Source organism: Phascolarctos cinereus, unplaced genomic scaffold, assembly GCF_003287225.1.
Source record: "Phascolarctos cinereus isolate Bilbo 61053 unplaced genomic scaffold, phaCin_HiC Scaffold_7;HRSCAF=346, whole genome shotgun sequence".
NCBI classification, from domain to species: domain Eukaryota; kingdom Metazoa; phylum Chordata; class Mammalia; order Diprotodontia; family Phascolarctidae; genus Phascolarctos; species Phascolarctos cinereus.
This window is the reverse complement of record NW_027556180.1, coordinates 40,198,801-40,220,750: the sequence shown is the minus strand read 5'-3', so window position 1 is coordinate 40,220,750 and position 21,950 is coordinate 40,198,801. Positions and strand designations below refer to the sequence as shown.

Here is a 21,950-nt window from a genome sequence, read left to right as displayed (position 1 = left end):
TCCGTGTTGTTGTTTCTATCACTCCTGTACTTCTAGGCCTTGTGATCTGGCCATTGTGGCCAAGAAGGCCTTACCCAGGTCAGACTTCTTCAACTAAGGAAGGTTCGAATTCTGCCTCTGATGTTGACTTGTGTGACCTTGGACCTTGGACCTTGGACAAAGCAATTCATCTCTCTAGGTCTTGGTTTTTCTCACCTGTGAAATGAAGGGTTCAGACAAGATGCCCTTTGAGCTCCACTTCTAACTCTAGCCCTATGATCCCATGGCTAGATGCCCTCTTGGATCCCTTCTAGGCCAGATTCAATGAATGATGACGATTGGGGGGGTGACCTTCAAGAATTACTGTGGTTGAAGCAGACATCCCCTTGCTGCCAAGCTGATGATGGGGTTCTACAAATTTAGTTGGTCTGGTTCAGAGAGTCACTGAACCTAGACTTCAGGCATTCACACACACACATACATACACACCACACACACACACACACACACACACACACACACACACACACACACACACACACACCCTGACCACTTAGCACTGCCATGACAAATGTGGAGTCAGTAGAGTCATGCCCAACTGAGTCAATGTGGTATCCTTGCTGGAGATCCTTTTGACACTATTGTTAAGTAAACATCTTTTTGTTAAATGTTAGATTGTCTATGAGTACTTCATTTTGTCCCCATGTTAAACCTAAACCAACGGACCAGCTTGAGTTAGGCCTGGCCCAGAACACCCATTAAGGCTAAGTGGCTTGCCTAAGATCATGTGGGTAGTAAGTGTGAGAAGGAGAATTTGAACTCAGGTCCTCTGACTCCAAGGGCAACTACAGGGAGTGGAGGGCTGGGCCTGAAGTCAAGAATACTTATCTTCCTGAGTTCAAATCTGGCTTCAGACATTTACTAGCTGTGTGACCCTGGCCAAGTCACTTATCCTGTTTGTCTCAGTTTCCTTATATTCCATTGCCTACAAAGAATTAAAACTTTGGGTCACCCAAAGGACAATGGAGGTACAAAAAGATGGCAAGATATTGTCACTTTAGAATTGGATGAAAGGATGTCATTGGAATGATGTGCAACTGGGAAAATAGATGGGCCAAACATGACAAAACAGGAAAGTGATAAATGTTGGAGAAGATACAGGAAAATTGGAACACTAATGCATTGTTGGTGGAGTTGTGAAATGATCCAAAATGGAGAGCAATTTGGAACTATGTCCAAAGGGCTATAAAAATGTGCATACCCTTTTACCCAGCTACAGCACTTCTAGGGCTATATCCCAAAGAGATCATAAAAGTGGGAAAAGGACCCACATGTACAAAAATATTTATAGTGGCTCTTTTTTGTACTGGCAAAGAATTGGAAATTGAGGGGATGCCCATCAATTGGGGAATGGCTGAACAAGTTGTGGCATATGAATGTAATGGAATACTATTGTGTTATAAGAAATGATGAGCAGGTAGACTTCAGAAAAACCTGGAAAGACTTGTGTGGACTGATGCTGAGTGAAGTGAGCAGAACCAGGAGAATGTTGTATACAGCACCAGCCACATTGTTCAATGACTAGCTTTGATAGACTTAGCCCTTCTCAGCAATGCAAGGATCTAAGACATCTCCAAAGGTCTCATGATGGAAAATGCTATCCACATCCAAAGAAAGAACTATGGAGTTTGAATGCAGATAGAAGCATACTAATTGCTAATTTTTTCTTCTGTTTTGTTTTGTTTCCTCTTTCTGGTGGTTCCTCCTATTGGTTCTAATTCTTCCTTACATCACTAATGTGAAAATATGTTTAATAGGAATGTATATGTATAGCCTATATTAGATTATGCACCATCTTGGGGAAGGAGTGGAGAGGAAGGGGGAGAAAAATTTAAAACTCAAAAGCTTATGTGATTGTTGACAACTCAAAATAAATTAATTTAAATAAAGCAAAGAAAATAGGTGAGTCAGTCATATAGTGAGAAACAGAGAAACTTCAGACTCCACTGCTATCCATGAAATGACAAGAGTCCAAAAGTATGACCACCATCACATCTAGTAAGCCCTCTCTGGAGGATTGATAAGTCAGCTGAATAGAATAGAAAGTTTTAGGAAGGGGAAGAGGGAATTTAATTTTGTTGAGCATATCCCTTTTTCAGCGGGGGGGGGGGGGGGGGAGTTATGTGAGAATCATAATGAGTTCAGTTTTTGATATGCTGACTTTAAGGTTTCTTCAGGATATCTGATTTGAAATGTCCAATAGGCAATTGTTCAGGCAGAACTGAAGCTGAGGTGGGGGTGGGGCAGGGGGAAGAGGCAAGCTAGATCTTTTTGCTGTTCCTTGACCATTCCATTCCAAATACTACCAGGCATGGGGAACCTGCAGCCTCGAGGCCACCTGTGGCCCTCTAGGTCCTCAAGTGCGGCCCTTTGACTGAATCCAAACTTCACAGGACAAATCTCCTTAATGTTATTAATATTAATATAAATAAAAAGGATTTGTTCTGTAACACTTGGACTCAGTCAAAAAGCCACACCTGAGGACCTAGATTGGCCTCAACACTGCAGGTTCCCCACCCTTGTAACCCATGCCTCCTCACTGGCTATTCCTGTACCTAGAATGCTCTTCCTCTTTGCCTCAGTTCCTTGCCTTCCTTCAGCTCAATTCTACCTTCTCTAGGAGGCTTTTCTGATTCTCCAGCTTCTAGAGCTTTGCCTCTTATTTATCCTGTGTATATATATATTGTGTGTGTGTGTGTGTATGTATGTATGTATGTATGTATGTATGTATGTAGTCTAGACTTTGAGCTCCTTGAGGGTAGGGACTGTCTCTTGTCTTTCTTTGTATCCCCAGTGCTTCACACAGCAGGCACTTGATAAATGCTTGTTGACATTGATAATCTCGGAGTCAAATGTGTAGAGATGACTATCAAATCCGTGGGAGCTGATGACATGGCCAAAGCCATGTATAGAGGGAGAAGAGACGAGAGCCTAGGACAGAATTTTGGGGAACATCCCCAATTAGGGGGCCAAGAAGCAGATGATGAGCAGAGCCACCAGAGGAGCCTGTGAAGGAGGGGTCTGATGGATAGGAGAACAAGGAGAGCTGTCATGTCCAAACAGGAGACAGTATCCAGGAGAGGGTGGTCAATAGTGTTGAATGATAGATTGAGAAGGATGAAGACTGAGAAAAGACCATCAGATTTGGCAATTAAAAGATTGTTAATAAGGTTGGAGAAAGCAATCTGAACTGATGAGGTGGGAAGCCTGATTGCAAAGGGTTAAGGAATGAGAGCAGAGGAAGAGGAAGCAGTGCTAGGGAGTCAAAGAAAGGCAACAAACAGTCCCTGCCCTCAAGGAGCTCACAATATAATGGAAGACAAAGAATAAAAAGAAATGAACTGGGGGGGGGATGGGAGCGGGGAGCCTGATCAAGTCCAGAGAAGTGAAGCTGGCTGGGAAATGAGGAGCTGGCTGTTCTGGGAAGCCTCCTTAAACAGAGAATCTGGCTCTCCACTGTCCGAAATCTAGAGAGGGAAGGGGCCCAGGGGCAGAAGGTACTGAAGAACTGTGAAGCTAAGGTCAGGGTTGATGTGATCTTGCAGGATGAGGATATTACGGGGAACATGATAAAATCCAGATGGTGCAGCTAGTGGGGAAATGGGAGAGATTAAGGATGACAGCTCATAGGGATAGGAGGATCTAGTGAAGGGATGTTGTTTTTTTAAGTTTGGGAGAGTCTTGGCCATATTATATCTATCTTCAACATATATAAAATTGACTGGGGGTTTGACAAAAGCAGTTCCTTAGTTTGACAGTTGTGAGGAATTCGACTAGGGAAACATTTATTATGTACCCATTGAGTACAAATAGCTTCCTAAAAGTCTAAATGCATGTGCTACTGAACTTGCTATGTCATGAACTTCTTTGCATTGCCCAGAAAAAATGACTTCCTTTTCGGGTACTACGGTTTCTCCATATGTAAAATGGGACACTCAGCAATAATTTAACTGGTTGGCTGTGTTTTTCCTTTTATGGATATATTGATACTTTCTGTATGTTGATGTGACACCTAAACAATGCCATTAATTGAGAACAGCATTAATACAGTGGTACTTAAAGAGACAAGTCTATCTTATAAATACTTTAAAATGAGGTCATTCCACGTGCATGTATAAGACATATACAATGTAAACAGAAGGAAATCATGTACTGATAGCTATCATTTTTATAGTGCTTCAAGGTTTTCAAAGCACTTTACAAAGATTTTTTTCATTTTATCCTCACAATGACTCTGAGAGGTAAGTGCTATTATTATCTCCATTTTGCAGGTGAGGAAACTGAGGCAGTTAAATGACTAGCTGAATTTGAACTCAGGTCCTCCTGATTCCAGGTCCAACATCCTGCCACTTTCCTGGCTGTGACTAATCTCAAAGGGAAAGAATTAGTAGGGGGAGGGAAATGCCTCCTTGCCACGGTGGGGTTTGAGATGAGTCTTATAGCACTCCAAGATATCTAGGAGGTAAAGGCGAGAAGGAAAAGGATTCCAGAGCTGGGGGGGATAGCCCGTGAAAAGGTAAAATTCTATGTTTTGCCTAAGGTGACACAAAAGGTGACTGGTTTAACCCAGACTTAAAGTAAGGTCTTCAACAATAAAATAAAACGACATGTACAAGTTAAGGTCATTTCACGAGAATATAGAAAAAGTAACTCTTAGCAAAGCTCCTTTTGAAGAGACGTCTGCTGGCTGTTGCTCATACACCAAATCTCATATCTCCTCTCCATGCTTTTGTTCAGTTTGTCTCCCAAGTCTTGCATGCACTCTTTCCTCACCTCTACCCCCCTTAGAATCTCTACCTTCCTTCAGATCTCAAGTGTTGCTTCCCATACTAAGCCTTTCCTAATTCTACCTCCCCTCCCCCTACACTCACAATCAACTCAATACTGATTTGTAATAACTTAGGACATATTTTCCATTTACTTCTTTTTAGGTCTATTGTTCATTTCCCAACCCTGCTGAACACTGTGAGTGCTGGAAGGAATTGTTTTTGCTTTTGTCTTTTTCACTTCATCAACGTGGTTAGCACGGGTAGTGGGTGCTGAGTTGATTCTTTTTCAAAGAATGAATGAATAAAAAAGAGTAGTGAGCTCATTGACAAGGAAATGCACTTCATGGTGAACAGATACTGGGATCAAAGATCTTGAGCCAGAAGAAACCTCAAAGGGTGTCTAGTCCAACTCTTTCCTTTTACAGACAGGAAACCTAAGCCTAGGGAAGTGAAGGGTGTGGTGCAAAGGTACTAAGTATCTATGATGTTATCTAAGTCCTTGACGCCAGAGCGATGTCTCTGGCCACAGTAATAACAGTGTGCAAAGCAATCGGCAATAGGCAAGTGTTCCTCAAAAACAAACAAACAAACAAACAAAACAAAACAAAAACAACCCCCCCCCCAAAAAAAACCGTTACCTGCAGAAATCAGTTTTCTTTCACAATATTTAGGTGTCTTCTCCACTGACCACTCTCACTACTAAATTCTCTTAGCCAGGACAATATCTCTGCCTCTCTTTCTGACTGCTCTTACATCTTCAGGTGTTAGGATAAGCAGAACTGAGAGTCAAGTCAATAAGCATTGGTTAAGCACTTACTGTGTACTAGTTGGGGTAGCTAGGTAGCGAAGTGTGCCAACCATAAGGTCAAGAAGACTCCTCTTCATAAGTTAAAATCCAGTCTCAGATGCTTACTAGCTGTGTGCCCCTGGGCGAGTCACTCAACCTTGTTTGCCCCAGTTTCCTCATCTGTAAAATGAGCTGGAGAAGGAAATGGCAAACCACTCCAGTATTTCTGCCAAGAAAACCCCAAATGGGGTGACGAAGAGTTGGACATAACTGAAAAAAATGGCTCAAAATGTGCGGGGAATACAAAGAAAGACAAAAACATGATTCCTACCCTCAAGGAGCTTACAGTCTAATGGAGGAGAAAATATGCACACTACTATGTAAAAACAGCTATAAGAGGTGACCTCAGAGGTAGGCTACTGGCATTAAGGGGAAGTGGGGAAAGCTTCTTGTACCAGGTGGAATTTTAGTTGAGGCTTGAAGGAAGCTGGGAGAAGGAGGAGGAGCACTCCAGGCACGTGAGGCAGCTAACGGAAATGTCCAGCCAGGAGATGGAGCGCTTTGTGGGAGGAACAGCAAGGAAGCCAGGTGTACTGGTTGGTGATGTTAACATTCACCTGAGAACAGCGAATCAGCGAGCCGGAGACAAGTCGCCGTAATCAGGTGGCAGCTTAATTAATGTTTCATTATGAGGAACAGATTTTCAAATCGGGAATTCCCTTGATCAGAATTCCACCTTGCTGAAGTGAAGACAGAGATTATATACATAACTCACTAGAGAGACGGGAAGGGGGAAGGGGGATTACAAACAATCCTTCCCAGGGCCACAAACCCACAAATACAATAATTCGGGAGTCCGGTGGGACTAACATTGCTGGAGTCTTTGGGGGTCGCTACTTGGTGGGTCACAGGGCTAGAGTTCTGTGACTGGAACGGGTTCCACAGTCTGATTTGCTTCACTTCAGATACTCAGGTACAAAGATGCCAGTAATGGTGAGCCTTGTCAGTTAGATTGATCAGCTCAAGCTACATTGTGAGTCTGACTCACAAGCTTGAAAAGGCAATTCTGAAAAATCTAATCTATTAGTATATTCATTACACATATCATATTGATTATTATAAAAATCAGAATTCCCTCCACAGTAAAGTACATGGAAAGGAGTCAAAAGGAAGAACACTGGAAAGGTAGAAAGGGGCCAAGTTATGAAGAGCTTTGAATGCCAAACAAAGGGGGCATAGTTGGTAAATTACAAATCTGCTGATCATCTACTCTGTTCTGGATGAGGCCCTAGGTCCTGGAGAGGGTCCCCCAAATAGAAGACATAGTCCCTTTCCCAAAGGAACCTCCAATCTAAGGTACGGTGATGGATCTGGAGTTAGTGGAGCTAGGCTTCAATTCTGTCTTCGCTATTTATAAGAAGTGGGATGTTGAGCAAGATAGTTTGCCTCTCCTGGCCTCAGTTTCCTCAACTATAAAATGAGGGCATTAGACCAGAGAAAGGCATTAGACTCGATCATCTCTAAATCTATAATGTGACCTAACTCCAATGTAGCTTCATTTTACTGTGTTTAGTTCAAAATGTCAAGAATAATTTTCCCTAATAATTGTGTAAGACCCGATGCTTTAGTATTTCTAAGGTGTATGATTTTGTTGGTGTGGGCACACCTACCCTCTATGACGGTCTTTGAGAGATTCTGTAGACTGCCGACCTGGTTACAAACCTTTCAGAATTTAGGCTAATCTTCACATAAAAGAAATGTAGGTGGTCACCAGGCTCTTGCTGGAAGATTCTTCTGCCCCTGCAACTCGCTCTCTTTCCAATGATGAGTTCCTTTGCCTAGGGCAGCCATCTGTTCTTCACTTCTTTCCCAATTCTCTCCTGACTCCCAACTTCACCACAGTGTCCTGGCATTGGTATCTTCTCTTCCTCCCTTCACTTCCTTTTATGTCATCTTCCCTTTTAGAATGTGAGCTCCAGGAGAACAGGGATTGTCTTTTCTTTTTGCTTGTATTTTATTCTAAGCACTCAGGGCATTGCCTAACACATAGGAAGTGTTTGATAAATGCGTGTTGATTTGACTTGACTTGTTGACTAGGTCCACAGAACCATAGGCCAGAAACTATTCTCTCCTGGAATAGCCTTTGAGAAACTTTGGGTCACCCCTATGGTAGGAGGATGGATGCAAGTAGGACTTTAGTATGGGAAAGATCAGTTGAAACATACCTACATGTACACGATGAAAACTGTCAGAGAGTTCATGGGAAAATGTTTAGGCCATGATTTTACTAGATAAATAGTGGAAATTTTATTTCCTGGATCATCTTATGGTAAAAGGATAAGCCTGATTTATATATTGATGGACCCTGGTCCAGACTGTGAATTTATAGGATTTCCCATTATCTTGACATACATATAGACCAGAGCTACATGAGAAAGGGAGTATAAGTAAAAGAGCAGACCGGTCTATAACATGATATTAACAATACTGTGGATTATGGAAGTCATGACTAGAATTATAGGATGTCAGACCTTGAAAATAGAGGGAAGCTTCAAAGACCAAAGCAGTAAGAAGATATGACAAAAAGAGTACGTTGTGAATGTGTGTGCAAGGGGATAGCTTCCAGATCACTGTTGTGTGCTGAGTATGTCTGTCTTCTGAGAATTAACAAAGACCAATAAACACTTCTTACAGGGATGGATTAAGTGGCTGCTTCCTCTGAATTCCAAAAAATACCTAAGCAGTCTCATCAATGGGTAGCAACAAAACCATGACACTGTTAAGAACTTTCATTTTTAATTTTCATAGTTGGTTGGTAATGAAGATGACGATATGCATCAGGGACACCCTGTGGGAAAGACTAAAGGGGCCAGTTTCAGCAGTTCCGTCTCAGAAGATGGAAGCATGAGCCTGTTCCTGATACTCTAAGGCTGAAAATGGGGGTGGAAGTTTTGTTGGTGATGGTCCTTGCCATCGCTAGCATCAATTGTCCACCCTTATTATCCATGATTTGTTTGTGGGATGTGCAGAATTTCTGAATATTACTATTAGTACATTACATTCAGAGAGAAAAATATTTAGTGAACAGGGGAAAATCAGTCAGACAATAAGCATTTATTAAGCACCTACTGTGTGCTAGGCACTGTGCTATGTGCTGGGGATAAAAAGAAAATCATAAATAGTGGAATAAAAATACCCTATTACATTTACCAATTCCAAAGTACAGCAGGTTTAAAATTTTTTAATTATGCTTTGTGTTTTTCCTCTTTTATAATTTCTGTTGTCTTTCAGCACAATCCATAATTGCTAAATGGCTTAGATGCAATCTTGGGTGCTTAGCAAGTGGTTTCTGGTAATGAAATTCTGTTCATCATTCCACTTTCAGATTTGCAGTATGGCTTTATGCTTTAACCAGCATTGGTGGCAGAATGATATGGCAGCAGATGAAGCAAAACACCAATATGATGAATGATGTTCTTGGAAGGGGAATAGTTGTGGTGATAATTAAAATTCACCCCTTTGGTACTTGGACTTTATCCATTCAGCAGTTTCTCTGCCCAGATCATTTATTAGTCAAAGAGATATAGAAGTGTTTGCTTTGCATTATTTATTCTCAAGGTCTGAAGCAGTAACAGCAAAATCCTTTTTATGCTTTTAGGTTGATGATGCCTTTAAATGCAATCTGTTTTAAGGGGATAGGAATCAAAAGAGAAAAGCTAGGTGATAATCTTCCGAAAAACTCTAACCCCCTTCCCTCCTCCCCCATCTCATGTCAGGAATTGCTGATCTCTGATGAATGCGGATTCTCTCAGTTTGATTTTCCTGGAGGTCTCTCAAACACATGACACCCTTATCCTTTTTTTTTTCCTCTCCCATCTAGCCAATGGGGTTAAGGGACTTGCCCAGGGTCACACAGCTAATAAGTGTCAAGTGTCTGAAGTCGGATTTGCACTCAGGCCCTCCTGACTCCAGAGCCGGTGCTCTATGCACTGCACCATGTAGCTGCCCCATGACATTCTTATCCTAATCAAACCTATGGCATTTTCTGAGGGTCTCTTTGGTGTAAATGAGGTTGAGGGGAAATGTATACACACACACACACACACACACACACATAGGTATGTATGTATATATCATAAGTATCTACTATGTTCCAAGCTCAGTGGGATACAAAGACAAAAATTAAACATTCCCTGCCCTCAAGGAGCCAGCATTCTATCCAAGGATCTTATGGTCAACAAGTATTTATTATTAAGGGCTAACTTAACTGTGTGTCAGCTGTGGGAAGCACTGAGGATAAAAAGAAAGGCAAACAACAATCTCAGCTCTCAGCAGCTCAAAATCTAATGGGGGAGGGAGAGGGGCCCAATTTCTTCAGGACCATTAAATTCCCCTAATCTAGCCTCCCTAGACTGATCCCCAAGTGTCCCCTCCTGTTCCTCCTCCTCCTCCATTCTCTTCCTTCTCTTTCTCTTTTCTTTTTCCCCTTTCCTTCTCTTTTCTGCTTCCTAGGAAAGCATAAGAACTAGCATCTTTTTCAAAGTCTTTCTTAATTTCTTGCAGGTGAATGTCTATCCAAATGACAGCCTGGAACGCTGTGGGAGTATTCCAGCCTTGAAATGATATTATTCAAATCTCTCTCTTTTTTCCCAACAAAGAGGCTTCAGTGTGCTAACTCCTCAGCTGAGTTCACAATTCAGTGTTGTTTCTTTAAAACTGTTTAACGTCAGAGATCTAATGCTATAGCAACCGTCCATCATATCGCATTAGCTCCCAAGAAAGGGAGGGAGGAAAGAAGAAGGGGGGAAAGGGAGGGAAACTGCTCTTTTCTGCTGCATAGGTTTCAGAGTGAGCCAATGCAATGGGTGCATTTATTGGGGTTTTAGTTGGATACACAAATCTAAAATAACTGGATTCAGCTAGCAGTGGAGGTGGCAAGCATTTGCAACCCTCCTTGGGCAATATGCATGTAATTTTTCTATGGCAGTACACGGAGCTATGTTCTCGAGGCTGTAGGGCAGAATTACGTGGTAGGCAACAGGGAAGCTTGAGAAAACTACAACATACTGGATCAGAAACTGAGAAGTGGAAGCAAACTGGGTTCCAGCTTACTCTAGCTTACTACTTACTATTACAGAATTGAAGGACCCAGAAGTGGTCTCTGCTACCCAGTCCCATTTTACAAATGGTAAAAATCAAAGTCCAGAAAATGAAGTAGCTTGCTCAAGTTAATCAATTGACATTTATTAAGTAACTACTGTTTGCGAAGCACCAAGTACTAAGTAATGGCAAGGCAGTTTTGGGAGGTATACGTTACACATATTAGGCAGTTATTATGCACTTACTATAAATATATATTTTTACTGGACTTGTGATTTCAACAGTGTGTAGGGAGTTTCTCACGAGGAGCTAAACCCTAGCAAATGGAGATTTGGCCTTCTCTGCATTTTATAGTCTAGAAAGATTTTTTTAAATATGTTTATCTGCATAGACAAGAGGCAAGGTACCAATGAAAAGACAGATGAGGGAGCTGGGTTCAAGTTCTGCTTCTGGAGGGCACACAGTAGCAGTGGGACCTTGGGCATATTAACCTCTCTCCCTGCTCTAGTCAGCTCTCCTGAGTATAAACAATAGAGAAGGCACCAATACGAACTGGCATATAGGAAGTTCCTCACCAAGCAGTTCCTTATATCAATGAGACCGGCAAGTCTTTAGAGGTATACAGCAATCTTCCTCAATAAATTGTTAAGTTCAGGAGCAACCTGAACTTAACATGAGGTCATGAGGACTTGAGTTCAAATCCAACCTCAGACACTAGCTGTATGACCCCTGGGCAAGTCACTTAACTCCAATTGCCTCAAGTGTTTATTTTTCTTTTTCTTTTGTCTTTGTATCACCCCCTTCATGCTGGTGCTTTCTGTTGATTACCTCCAATTTATCTTGAATGTATCTTGTCTTTACAGACATTGTACATAAGAATATTTTTTGCCTTTTCTTTCCCTGAGCATGAGACAGTGCCTGGCACTAGTAGTAGCTGCTCAATAAATGCTTGTTGAAAGACTTACTGATCAGAGGTTAGCACAGGGTATGGCCCAAGGAGCATCGGAAGCCTCATGTGCCTTGATCAATCACTCAATAAACATGTATTAAGCACCTACTGAGTGCCAGGCGTGGTGTAAAGCGATGGAGATACAAAAAGAGGCAAGACAGTCCCTGCCCTCGAGGAGCTAACAGTCCAATGGAGGAGACATCATGTAAACAAATCTATATAAGGTGATATAAATGCAGAATAAATAGGAAATAATAAACAGACGGGAAGCATTGTGATTAAGAGGGTTTAGGAAAGGCTTCCTGTGTAAGGTGAGATTTTAGTAGGGATTTAGAGAAAACCAGGGAAGACAGTAGTCAGAGGAAGGGAAGGAGAGATCATTCCGGGTACGGGGGACAGCCAGAATGAACGGAACCGAGGGATGGAGTCTTGTTTGTGGAAACAGCCACAAGGCCGGTGGATCACCGGATCGGATTTTTCCTGCTGGGGAGTCGGGTGTAGGAAGACTGGAGACAGGTTAGGAAGGGCTTTGAATGCCAAACCGAGCATTTTGCAATCGCTCCTGGAGGCGATAGGGAGTTTATGGAGTAGCGGGAGACGTAGTCAGATCTGTGCTCTAGGAAAGTCACTTTAGTGGCTAAATGGGGGATGGATGGAAGTGGGGAGAGCCTCGAAGCAGGTGGGACTGCAGGCAGGCCTGCACCAGGGCGGTGGTCCGGGTCACCGAGAGCTTGCACGGTGCCAGGCGCCCAGGAGTCGAGGCCTGCCCTCAAGGAGCTTGCACTCTCCCCTTCGTCGATGGCCACGGGACGGAGGCGAACCTTCGGGTGTCCCAAGGTCTTTAGGGCTCTCTACACCAGGCTCCCGGAGCCCTGCTCTGCAGCGGCTGCAGAGAAAACCAAAAGGGGCTGGGAACGACCCTCCCCCATCCCCGCCCTTCTAGCCCCCAGTGGGAAAATAGGAAGCCGGCCGGGCCGCAGCCGCCTCTGGCGCATGCGCCGTGCTCCTTCCCCGTCCTCCCCCCTTTTCTGGTCGCAGTGGGTCGGTCCGCCGGGGGCCTGGCTGGGGGGCCGTACCATTGCGGCGCGGGGGCGGGGGGAGAGGGCGGTGCCTGAGCGGCCCCCCGCGGCGGCATCGGGGCACTCCCTCCTTAGCTAGCTGCTTGCTGCTGGTTCGGCTGCGGGAGCCCGACGGGAGCGGTGCGGAACTCGGCGGCGGCGGCCGGGAAGAAGGCTGCAGCGGCGAGGGAAGAGGACGAGGCTCGGCGGCGGCGGCCAAGGCTCAGGACCCTCGGCCCGGGTGGGGCGCGGGCTCTCGGCAGCCGAGGCGGCTGAGGCGGCCGCGCCGCTCTGGGTGTGGCCGGGCTGTCCGGGCCTCCGGCCCCGGGGCTATGAGCCGCGAGCGCGCGAGCCCGAGCCCGAGCCGCTGCTAGAGGCCGCTCGGCGGGCAGGCGGCCCGAGGAGGAGCCGCGCGGCCCCGGCAGGTAAGGCGGCGGGAGGGGAAGGGCCCGGCCCGCGCTGCGCGGGACTGCCCTGCCCTGCCCTGTCCTGTACTGTCCTGCCCTGCCCTGCGCTGCCCAATCCTGCCCTGCGCTGCCCTGCCCTGTACTGTCCTGCCCAGTCCTGCCCTGCTGTGCCCTGCCCTGTCCTGCGCTGCCCTGCCCTGTCCTGCGCTGCCCTGTCCTGCCCTGCGCTGTCCTGTCCTGCCCTGCGTGCCCCCTCCCTGCCCCTGGTCCTGCCCCTCCCCTGCACGTCTTCTCTTTCCCTTTCTTCTCCTCTCCTCCCCTACTCTTCCCTTCTCCCCTTCCTCCTTTTCTTCCCCTCCCCTTCGTTCTCCCCTCTCCTCCCTTTTCTCCTTCCTCCTTTTTCCTCTTCTCCTCCTTTCTCCTCCCTCCCCTTCTTCCTCCTTTTCCTCCTGCCTCCCTCCTCGTCCTCTTCCCTTTTTCCCTTCCTCCTCCTCCCTTCCTGTTCCCCCCTCTCCTTCATCCACTTTTTCCTCTCCTCTCATCTTCTTCCCCTCTCCTCTTCTTCCCTCTTGCTTTCCTCCTCCGTTCTCTTTCTTCTTTTTATTTTCTCTTTTCTGCACTTCCTTCTTTCACCTTTCTCCCCTTCCTTCTCTCCTTCCTTTTCTCCTCCCCTGTTTCCTTCTCCCTTTCTTTCCCTTCTTTTCTCCTTCTTCTCCTCTTCCTTTTCCCTTCTGTCTCCCTCCCCTCCCTTTTTCTCTTCTTCCTCCCCTTTCTCTTCCCTCTCCTTCCTTCTCTTTCCTTTCCCTTCCTTTTTCTCTCCTTCCCTTTTCTATCCCTTTTCTTCCTCCTCCTCTTCCACCCGAAGTTTTCCCAATTCTGTGATTCTGAGAAGAAAGAAGGGCCTTTAGAGGCCTTGGAAACAGTTCAACCCTTAGGGCCATGGGATGGATCATAGCTTTAGAACTTGGAGGGACCTCAGGCAGCTGGGTGGTGCCAGAGTGGGTGAAGGGCTGGGCCTGGAGTCAGAAAGCCCCTAGTTCAAATCCAGCCCCAAATCCGGGCTTGCTAGCTGTGTGACCAAGTCACATAACCTCTGCCTGCCTCAGTTTACTCAACTGTAAAATAGAGATAATAATAGCATCTACCTCCCAGGATTGTTGTGAAGATCAACTGATACCATATTTGTAAGGCACTTAGCATGGTGCCTGGCACATAGTAGGAGCTTAATAAATGAGTGCTTAATAAATGCTTATTCCCTGCCTTTTGGAGGCCATCCAGTAGACTCACTGGAAGAGCACTGGTCCTGGGAATAGAGGACCTTGGTTCTAATCCCACCTTCACACTTGACAAATCACTAGGCTTCAGTTTCCTCATCTGTAAAATTGAGGGGATGGGGGTGGAGTAGGTGGCTTCTCTTGCTCCTTCCAGGTGTAGATCTATGATCTTATGAACCTCAGAGGTCTTTTACTCCAGCTCCGTCATTTACCTATGAAAAAACTGAGGTCCTGGGAGGTAAAAGGCCCTCGGTGAGGCCATGCCATGCTGCTGAGATGCCTCTGCTTTAGTGAGAGCTAAACTCCCTGGCCCAACTCCCCACAAGTGGTTCTTCAGCTTTTGCTTGATGACCTCTGGGGAGGATTAGCCCCTTAATGAAGTCAGTTCCACTTTGGGATCAGTTGAGGAACCTAGTTTGTTTGTTTTTTCCTTACAACAAGTCTAAACCTGCTTCTTTCTGTGTTGTCTCAGGCACTAAAGTGTAAGGTTCCTGAAAGACGGACACACACACACACATACACACACACACATATACATACACTGTTTTACTTTTCTTTTTAACCCTATCACTTAGCACTGTGCTTGGCACACCAGATAGTAGACTTGATTTGCTTCTCTGTTGTTTCTACTCTAAGCTAAACATCCCCAGTCATGCAACAGATCCAGAGCTGACATGATCTCCAGGGCTTTGGTTGTCCTCCTCTGGACATTTTATCAAAGTTTATCAAAGGCCATCTCGAAATGAGGCGCCCAGAACTGAACATGTGGTCTGGATGGTGTTCAGTCGGGAGTATCATCACTTCCCTAATCATAGATACTATCCTGTTAATAAAACCTAAGGTTGCATTAGGGTTTTCCCCCCTGCCATATTATCCTATTGACTTGTAATTGAGTTTGCTTTGTACTAAAACCTCCTTTTCTAGTGCCTTTCCCCTTCCCTCTATGTGCTGGGCTTCCTCCTTTTCCCTGCAATGCCCTCGTGGCTTTTCCTTCCTAACCTCTGATGGAGCGGGAGGGAGGAAAGTTATGCCTCCTGCAAGGAGGTCTGCACCTCTCTAGTCCTCATCTTCTTCATGTATAAAGTAACAGTTGGACAAGATGATGATTCTATCTATGAGTCTGCATTTGAACGTATCGGTACATGGATCCAGCTCATCTCCATTGTGTAGTAGAAAGAACAATAGACTGGGTTCTATTCCTGGCTTTGTCTCCAATTAGCTGTGAGACCTTGGACAAGTTATTTTTGCTCACTGGGTCTCAGTTACCTCATCTGTAACATAGAGGGTTGGATTACATGTGGTCGCTAGGTTTCTTTCTACCTCTAAATCCTGGGATTCTCTGGCTTCCCTTCTCCTTTCATATGTTGACTTCCTTTTTGTTTGTGTTTAAGGGGTGTTATATTCAACTTGCATCTTGAGATTAGAACTTGGGTTTTTGCTGTATTTCCTACCTTCTGCTATCCTGGTGTGAGAAAAGCAGTATCACAGATTTAGAGTTTAGAAATAATCAAGTCCATACCTATTCTCTTACAGATAAGGAAACAGGATCAGAGAGGTCCAAGTCACACAGTAGCAGAGCTAGTATTTGAACTCAAAATTTCTGATACTAAAGTTATATTTTTTCCATTATACCATGCTATCCTGTCTCCCCTCCTCTTCCCTCTCTCCCCTCTCTCTGTTTCCCCCCCCTCCCGGTTGTATCTTTGGTTTATTGCTTTGGGAATATTATCTGGAAGTTTGTGCTTTGGCCTTACAAGTGATCCTATTCTCCAGGATAATGAGAGAGAGAGAGAGAGAGAGAGAGAGTCTTTGTCTTTGTGTATGTATATGTAGTAAAGCAATCCTTAGATTTGAGTGCTGTTTACTTCCTTTGTGTCCAAGACCACTCATCTTTCCTTAGAGACCAATCTAGCACCAGTATCCTCTAATTACCATTAGATTGTCCTTGAATCTTTTGAAGTAATGATTATTTGTTTAATTTTTTAAAGGGCAGCTAGGTGGTGCAATAGATAGAGCACTGGGCATGGAATCAGGAAGGCTGGTCTTCATGAGTTCAAATCCAGCCTCAGACACTAGCTGTGTGACCCTGGGGAAGTCACTTTACCCTGTTTACCTCAGTTTCCTCATCTGTAAGATGAGCTGGAGAAGGAAATGGCAAACCACTCCAGTATCTTTACCAAGAGAAGCCCAAAATGGAATAGTGAAGAGTTAGATACGACTGAAATGACTGAACAACAATTTGTTGAAAATAAAACTTAGGAGGTGGGAGAAGGGAAATGACATTAGTAAGTCACACAAAAGATCGTGTGTACAATTCAACAGACATTAAGTTCTAGATGGATAATTAATACTGATGTCAGTGATATCACATCAAAGTATTTCTTAAATGGTAATTTTTGTACATTACATTGTGTCCTTAAGAACATTAGGTTCTTAGCCTGGGATCCATGGACTTATTTTAAAAAAAAATTTTGGTGACTCTTTCAGTATAATCAATTTCCTTTGTTTTTTACATTTAAGAAATTATTCTGAGAAGGCTTCACCAGACAGCCAAGGGTCTAGAGAACCCCGGTCTGGAGAAACAACATAAATACAGTTCTGTGGAAATGTTACTGCATTTAAAAGGTTGTTTGTAAATGGAGAAATAATTTATTGAAGAGAGGAGTTATTTTCCTTCCTTTTTTTCTTTTTATGACTGAACATTTTTCCACCTCCCTGATAAATACATCATTACCTTACAGTTTGCAATTCACTGATTCAGAGACAAGGAGTTACATCGAAAGCAAACAGGTTTTTACTTGTGCTAATGTGGAGGCAAGCCTTTGCCAATGTGGATCTTTTTTTTTTTAAGTAAATGAAGAAAGGGTTGGATTTTTTCTCCCCCTGTTAAATCTGCATTCTGCCAAGATGCCTTTGGATTTAGAAATACTTTAGGCCCCAAATGATAATCAGTACATGATTCCCTTTTTTAATTCGGCTCTCAACCTTATCTTCCCAGTCTTGTGAACTGAGATTGAGATAGTTACTTCCTCCTTTCCAATCTGGTAGAAGTCATATTTGTAGAGAAAACATACTTTGGGGGCTGTTTTCCTGATACTTAAAATTATGTACAACTCTAAAATGTAATCCCTGTGCTTTTAGGCCCTTTGACAAGACATATTTTCAAATTTTGCTTTAAAAATAACTCTTTTGTGTGGGAGTTCAGCCTTGTTCATTCCAACTAGAGTGGAGAAATTCTGCCTTGCACAATTGAGTTGTGGTTTTAGGTGATACTTTCCCCCCTCACTACTCCTAGAGTCTTGGAATTTTATTTTTCATCAATTAACGGAGGCCTTTGTGCAGACTTAGACCAAAAATCTTGGTTTTCCATAAGCACTTGTTTTCTCCTAGTGCAGTTCATTTGGAGATCAATTTAAAGAGGAATAAGAAACTTCCACTGGTACCTAATGCTCAGAATAATCATAAGTTTAGCCATCGTGATAAAGTAGTATTTATGCTTTAATGTCCTACATTGGTTACCTTTTTAAAAAATTATGTATACATCTGTAAAGTTGGTAGTGACATAAATATAGATAAATTCTTATGCCTAGGACCACTAATAGATACCTTTTTTTCTTTTTAAATCTGTGGAATTGATTTTATTAATATGACTGGGTTGTGCTGTAAGTTTAAGGTGTATCAGAGTTTTCTTTTTTTTTTTGAATAGGCATTTGAACCAATTGAAAAGTTAGTAGAATTAGTGCTGAACTAAGTATTGGCTACATTGTTTTTGCATGGTTGCAAATTGTGTTGAAAAAATGAAATGTTTCTGTAAGAATCTTTTGCTGTTGAGCCTAGAATAAATTTTCTTACTGTATTACTTTACATAGCAGTGTTCATCAAATGCATGATACTGGAGAGTTGTAGTCAATGAGTGTGTGTGTGTGTGTGTGTGTGTGTGTGTTTATGCCTTGTGCACCTGTATAAAATGTTAGTTCCTTGAGGGCAGGGACTTCTGTTTCCATCTTTGTATCCAAAGTAGCTAGTAGGTAACTGTTTGGTTTTTTCAGTGGTATCAGTACTATCATCAAAGTTTAGAGACACAAGGAAACTTAGAGAATATCTAATCCATTCCTCTCATTTGTAGATAAAAAAACCTGAGGTCTGGTGAGACTAAGGGGCATGTCCAAGGCTAACACAGCTAGTTATTGGCAAAGCTGGCACCAGAACCCAGCTATTGGACCTGGACCTTACAGTTTTGTTCCTTATGTTGCCTCACCTTGCATATAAAGCACTGTTTATTGCTTTTACTGTTTGAAAGGAAAAGAAAGCAGTGTGTCTCTGTTAACCGGGAAATAGCATGAATAGCACAAGTATCTCACTCTGTATTAGATGTCCCAAAATTGCCAACAATGACATTGCTTCTGGCTTAATGTTATCTATGCTAGTTACTGAAAAGGCCAGCAGTCCTTCCTGCAGTGTATGCATGGTGAAGACTGCTCCTTCACTGGTGGCTGCATCCCTTGTTGTTTGAGGCTTCACCGCTTTGTCTTGCTGCTTAATGAATTTAAACACTTAATCTCATTTTTTGTTACATTCTTCATGGGTCTGCTGATGTTTACCAGTATTCATAGAATTCTCTGAAGTTTGTTGCTGTTTTGTCTGACCCTATTTTACTATCCATACAGTAGCTATTTGTCCAGTGCTGAGCAGCTGTATTCAGTTCGGCCTAAGCAAAATGGTGAAGTTTGTTTTCAACAAGAGTTTCGTTTCTCTGTACGGTATATTTTGCAAAGGCACAAATACTCACTTGTTAAATCTTCATATCTCAGAGCTTCTACCAAGCTGTGTACTCTGACATTTCTTTTTTTTCTTCCCCTCGTCAAAATATACCTCTCCTGTGTCTCTCCCCCCTTAGGCATGCTTGTTGATGACCTAGGTAATCAGAGAAACTTAATTCATTAAAACACATTCATAAAAATTTTTTTAAAGATATTAACAGAGCATAATGGATTAATAGCCCTCCAATAATAATAGGGCTTTAGGCAGTTGGGGTTAAGTGACTTGCCCAGGGTCACACAGCTAGTAAGTGTCAAGTATTTGGTCTGAGGCTGGATTTGAACTCAGGTCCTCCTGACTTCAGGGCTGGTGCTCTATTCACTGTGCCACCTAGCTGCCCCTTTAAAGTATTTTAGTAACAAAATATCCTAAAGCAAGGGATATTCAGTGTGGCAGTCTGGCATGATGATAAGCAGATGAAGAAATATTTTGGGAGAATATTTTGGTCCTTTCCAGTTATGTTGCCTAAGTGGTTGGCTTTCTGTTCTGCCCACTCATAAGGCTGGCGTGGTTGTATTGTAGCACATTTGCTTCAATTCCAGTAGACTGGTTCCAGAAGATCCTGTCTAGCCCACCGTTTAATACTGAATATGGGGAGAGGGGAAGCTGTTAAAACTTTTCAGGAAGTTAACAAGTACCATTGTTGAGTTTCCTAACCTCTTATTTCATTTGTCTGCCCTCTGGCGGAGGTAATAATAACAAGCAACAAAATGACCTAAGGGAAAGGAAAAAAATGGAATAAAAATAAGAAGCAAGATAGGTTACAGAACACATAATGATAATCAAGAATTCAGTAATTCATTTTGTTTTAGACAACACTTCAAAATTAATCATAGTGTAAATAAGAAAGAAGAAAAAGGAAGTCAGATTTGGAATATAGGTCTCCTTTAAAAAAAAAGTGAATTTAGCCTCATAAAATATTCTCACTACATGCAGTAATTGCTGCTTAAATCTGCCTTTAATATGGAGTGTTTTATCATTCAACCAAATTCCCCTCCCAGAACAAATAATATTCTTAATAATATTGTAGAATGCAGTAGAACCCTATTACTAACACAGTTTTTTATATGATAGAACCTGTTTTCTGGAGCACAATTACATATAATAAGACTCTAACATCATGTAGATTAACCAATAAAGTAGATTTTCCCCAGTACCAGTACTTCCAGTTTACTTCTATAAAGATGATTTTCTCCCGAGATATCTAAAATGAAGAAATGGTTGCATTTATTTTGAAGTAGGAAACATAAGTCATTTTAGAATAGTACTTGTAGTATATTCTTGTATTTCTCTCCCCCACCCCCTACTTTATTTGGGTGTACTCATTACATATCATAGAAACTTGTTTCCCATTTAATCTTTGAGCCCTTTCTAGATCTATAATCCCATGGTTTGGGTCTTACCATATTAAAATACTCTGTTGTATAAGTTGTCAGAACTCTTCAAAGTACTCATTCTCAATCCTCATTCTCCTTGATCTCTCTGCAGCTCTTCACTCAAGCTCTTAATACTGCTGGCCCTTTCCTCCTTGATACCCTCTTTTCTAGGTTTTCCGGGCACCCCTCTCCTGGTTCTCCTACCTCTGACCACTGCTGCTCTCTATCCTCATCCAGATCATGGCCTCTAACCGTAGGTGTCCCTCAGGGTTTTGTTCTGGGCCTTTTTCTCTTCACCCTCTATGGTGATCTCATCAGCTTCTGTGGATTTAATTACCATCTCTATGTTGATGATTTTCAAATCTACCTATCTTGCCCCGACCTCTCTGCTCACTTCCAATCTTACATCTTCATCTGCCTTTCAGTTACCTCTAACTGGATGTTCAGTAGACATCTTAAACTAAACATGTCCAAAACAACTGTCTTCCCCCTAAGTGGTCATTACTCCCTCTCCACCCACCCCCCTTGACTGCTCTATTGCTGGAGAGAACAACACTATCCTTCTGGTCTCTTACAGTGAGTGATCCTGAATTCCTCACTTACTCTCACCCCACATACCGACTTTATCCAGGGCCTGCAAATTTCACCTTTGCAGTGTCTCTAATAAGCTCCCTCCTCTTCTGTGACACTGACACTACTGTGGTGCAGACCCTTATGACCTTACACCTGGACCATTGGAGTGGCCTGCTGCTGAGTCAGCCTGCCACAAGTCTCTCCCCATGCTGTTCCATCCTTCATTCAGACATGAAAGTGATTTTCTTAAAGTGCAGGTCCAACCCCTATTCAAACTCCAGTGGTCCTCTATTGCCTCTAGGATCAAATACAAAATCCTGTGTTTGGCATTTAGAGCCCTTTAGAAGCTAGGCTTCTTCTACCTTTCCATTCTCCTTAAGCCTTACTCCCTTTCTTGTACTCTTCAGTCCAGTGATAACGCCTGGCTGTTCCATGTTCCATGTACAAGACATCTCTCAGTTCTGGGCATTTTCTCTGGCAGTCCTCCATGCCTAGAATGCTCTCCCTCCTCAATTCCACTCACTGACTTTTCTGGCTTTCTGTAGGTCTCAACTAAAATTCCATCTTCTTCTTTTGGGGGGGGGGTTGTAAAATTCCATCTTCTACAGGAACCCTTTCCCAACCTTTCTTAATGTTAGTGCCTTCCTTTTGTTAATTATTTCCTGCTTATCCAGTATATAATTTGTATATATTGGTTTGCATGTTGTCTCCCTCATTAGATTGTGAGCTCCTTGAGCGACAAGCCTGTCTTTTACCTGCTTTTGTATCCCAGATGCTTAACACATTGAGCACATTGCCGG

General features: G+C 43.2%; 2 protein-coding genes across 2 annotated transcripts in view; one reads left to right on the top strand and one right to left on the bottom strand.

The window, feature by feature from the left end:
• Nucleotides 1-10,818: 10,818 nt before the first annotated feature.
• Nucleotides 10,819-17,858, bottom strand: LOC144454859 (uncharacterized). Its single transcript, XM_078147653.1, has 4 exons — nt 17,827-17,858; nt 15,835-15,845; nt 12,721-13,351; nt 10,819-12,530 (listed from the first exon to the last, which is right to left on the bottom strand). Exons 1-3 carry the CDS (start codon nt 17,856-17,858, stop codon nt 12,795-12,797), a joined length of 600 nt encoding a protein of 199 aa, XP_078003779.1. The 3' UTR covers nt 10,819-12,530; nt 12,721-12,794.
• Nucleotides 13,043-21,950, top strand: part of GNB4 (G protein subunit beta 4) — a 55,696-nt gene continuing 46,788 nt past the window's right edge. The window contains exon 1 of the mRNA XM_020980746.2: nt 13,043-13,127. The gene's annotated coding sequence lies outside the window, so the exon portion shown is untranslated. The remainder of the gene's footprint in view (nt 13,128-21,950) is intronic.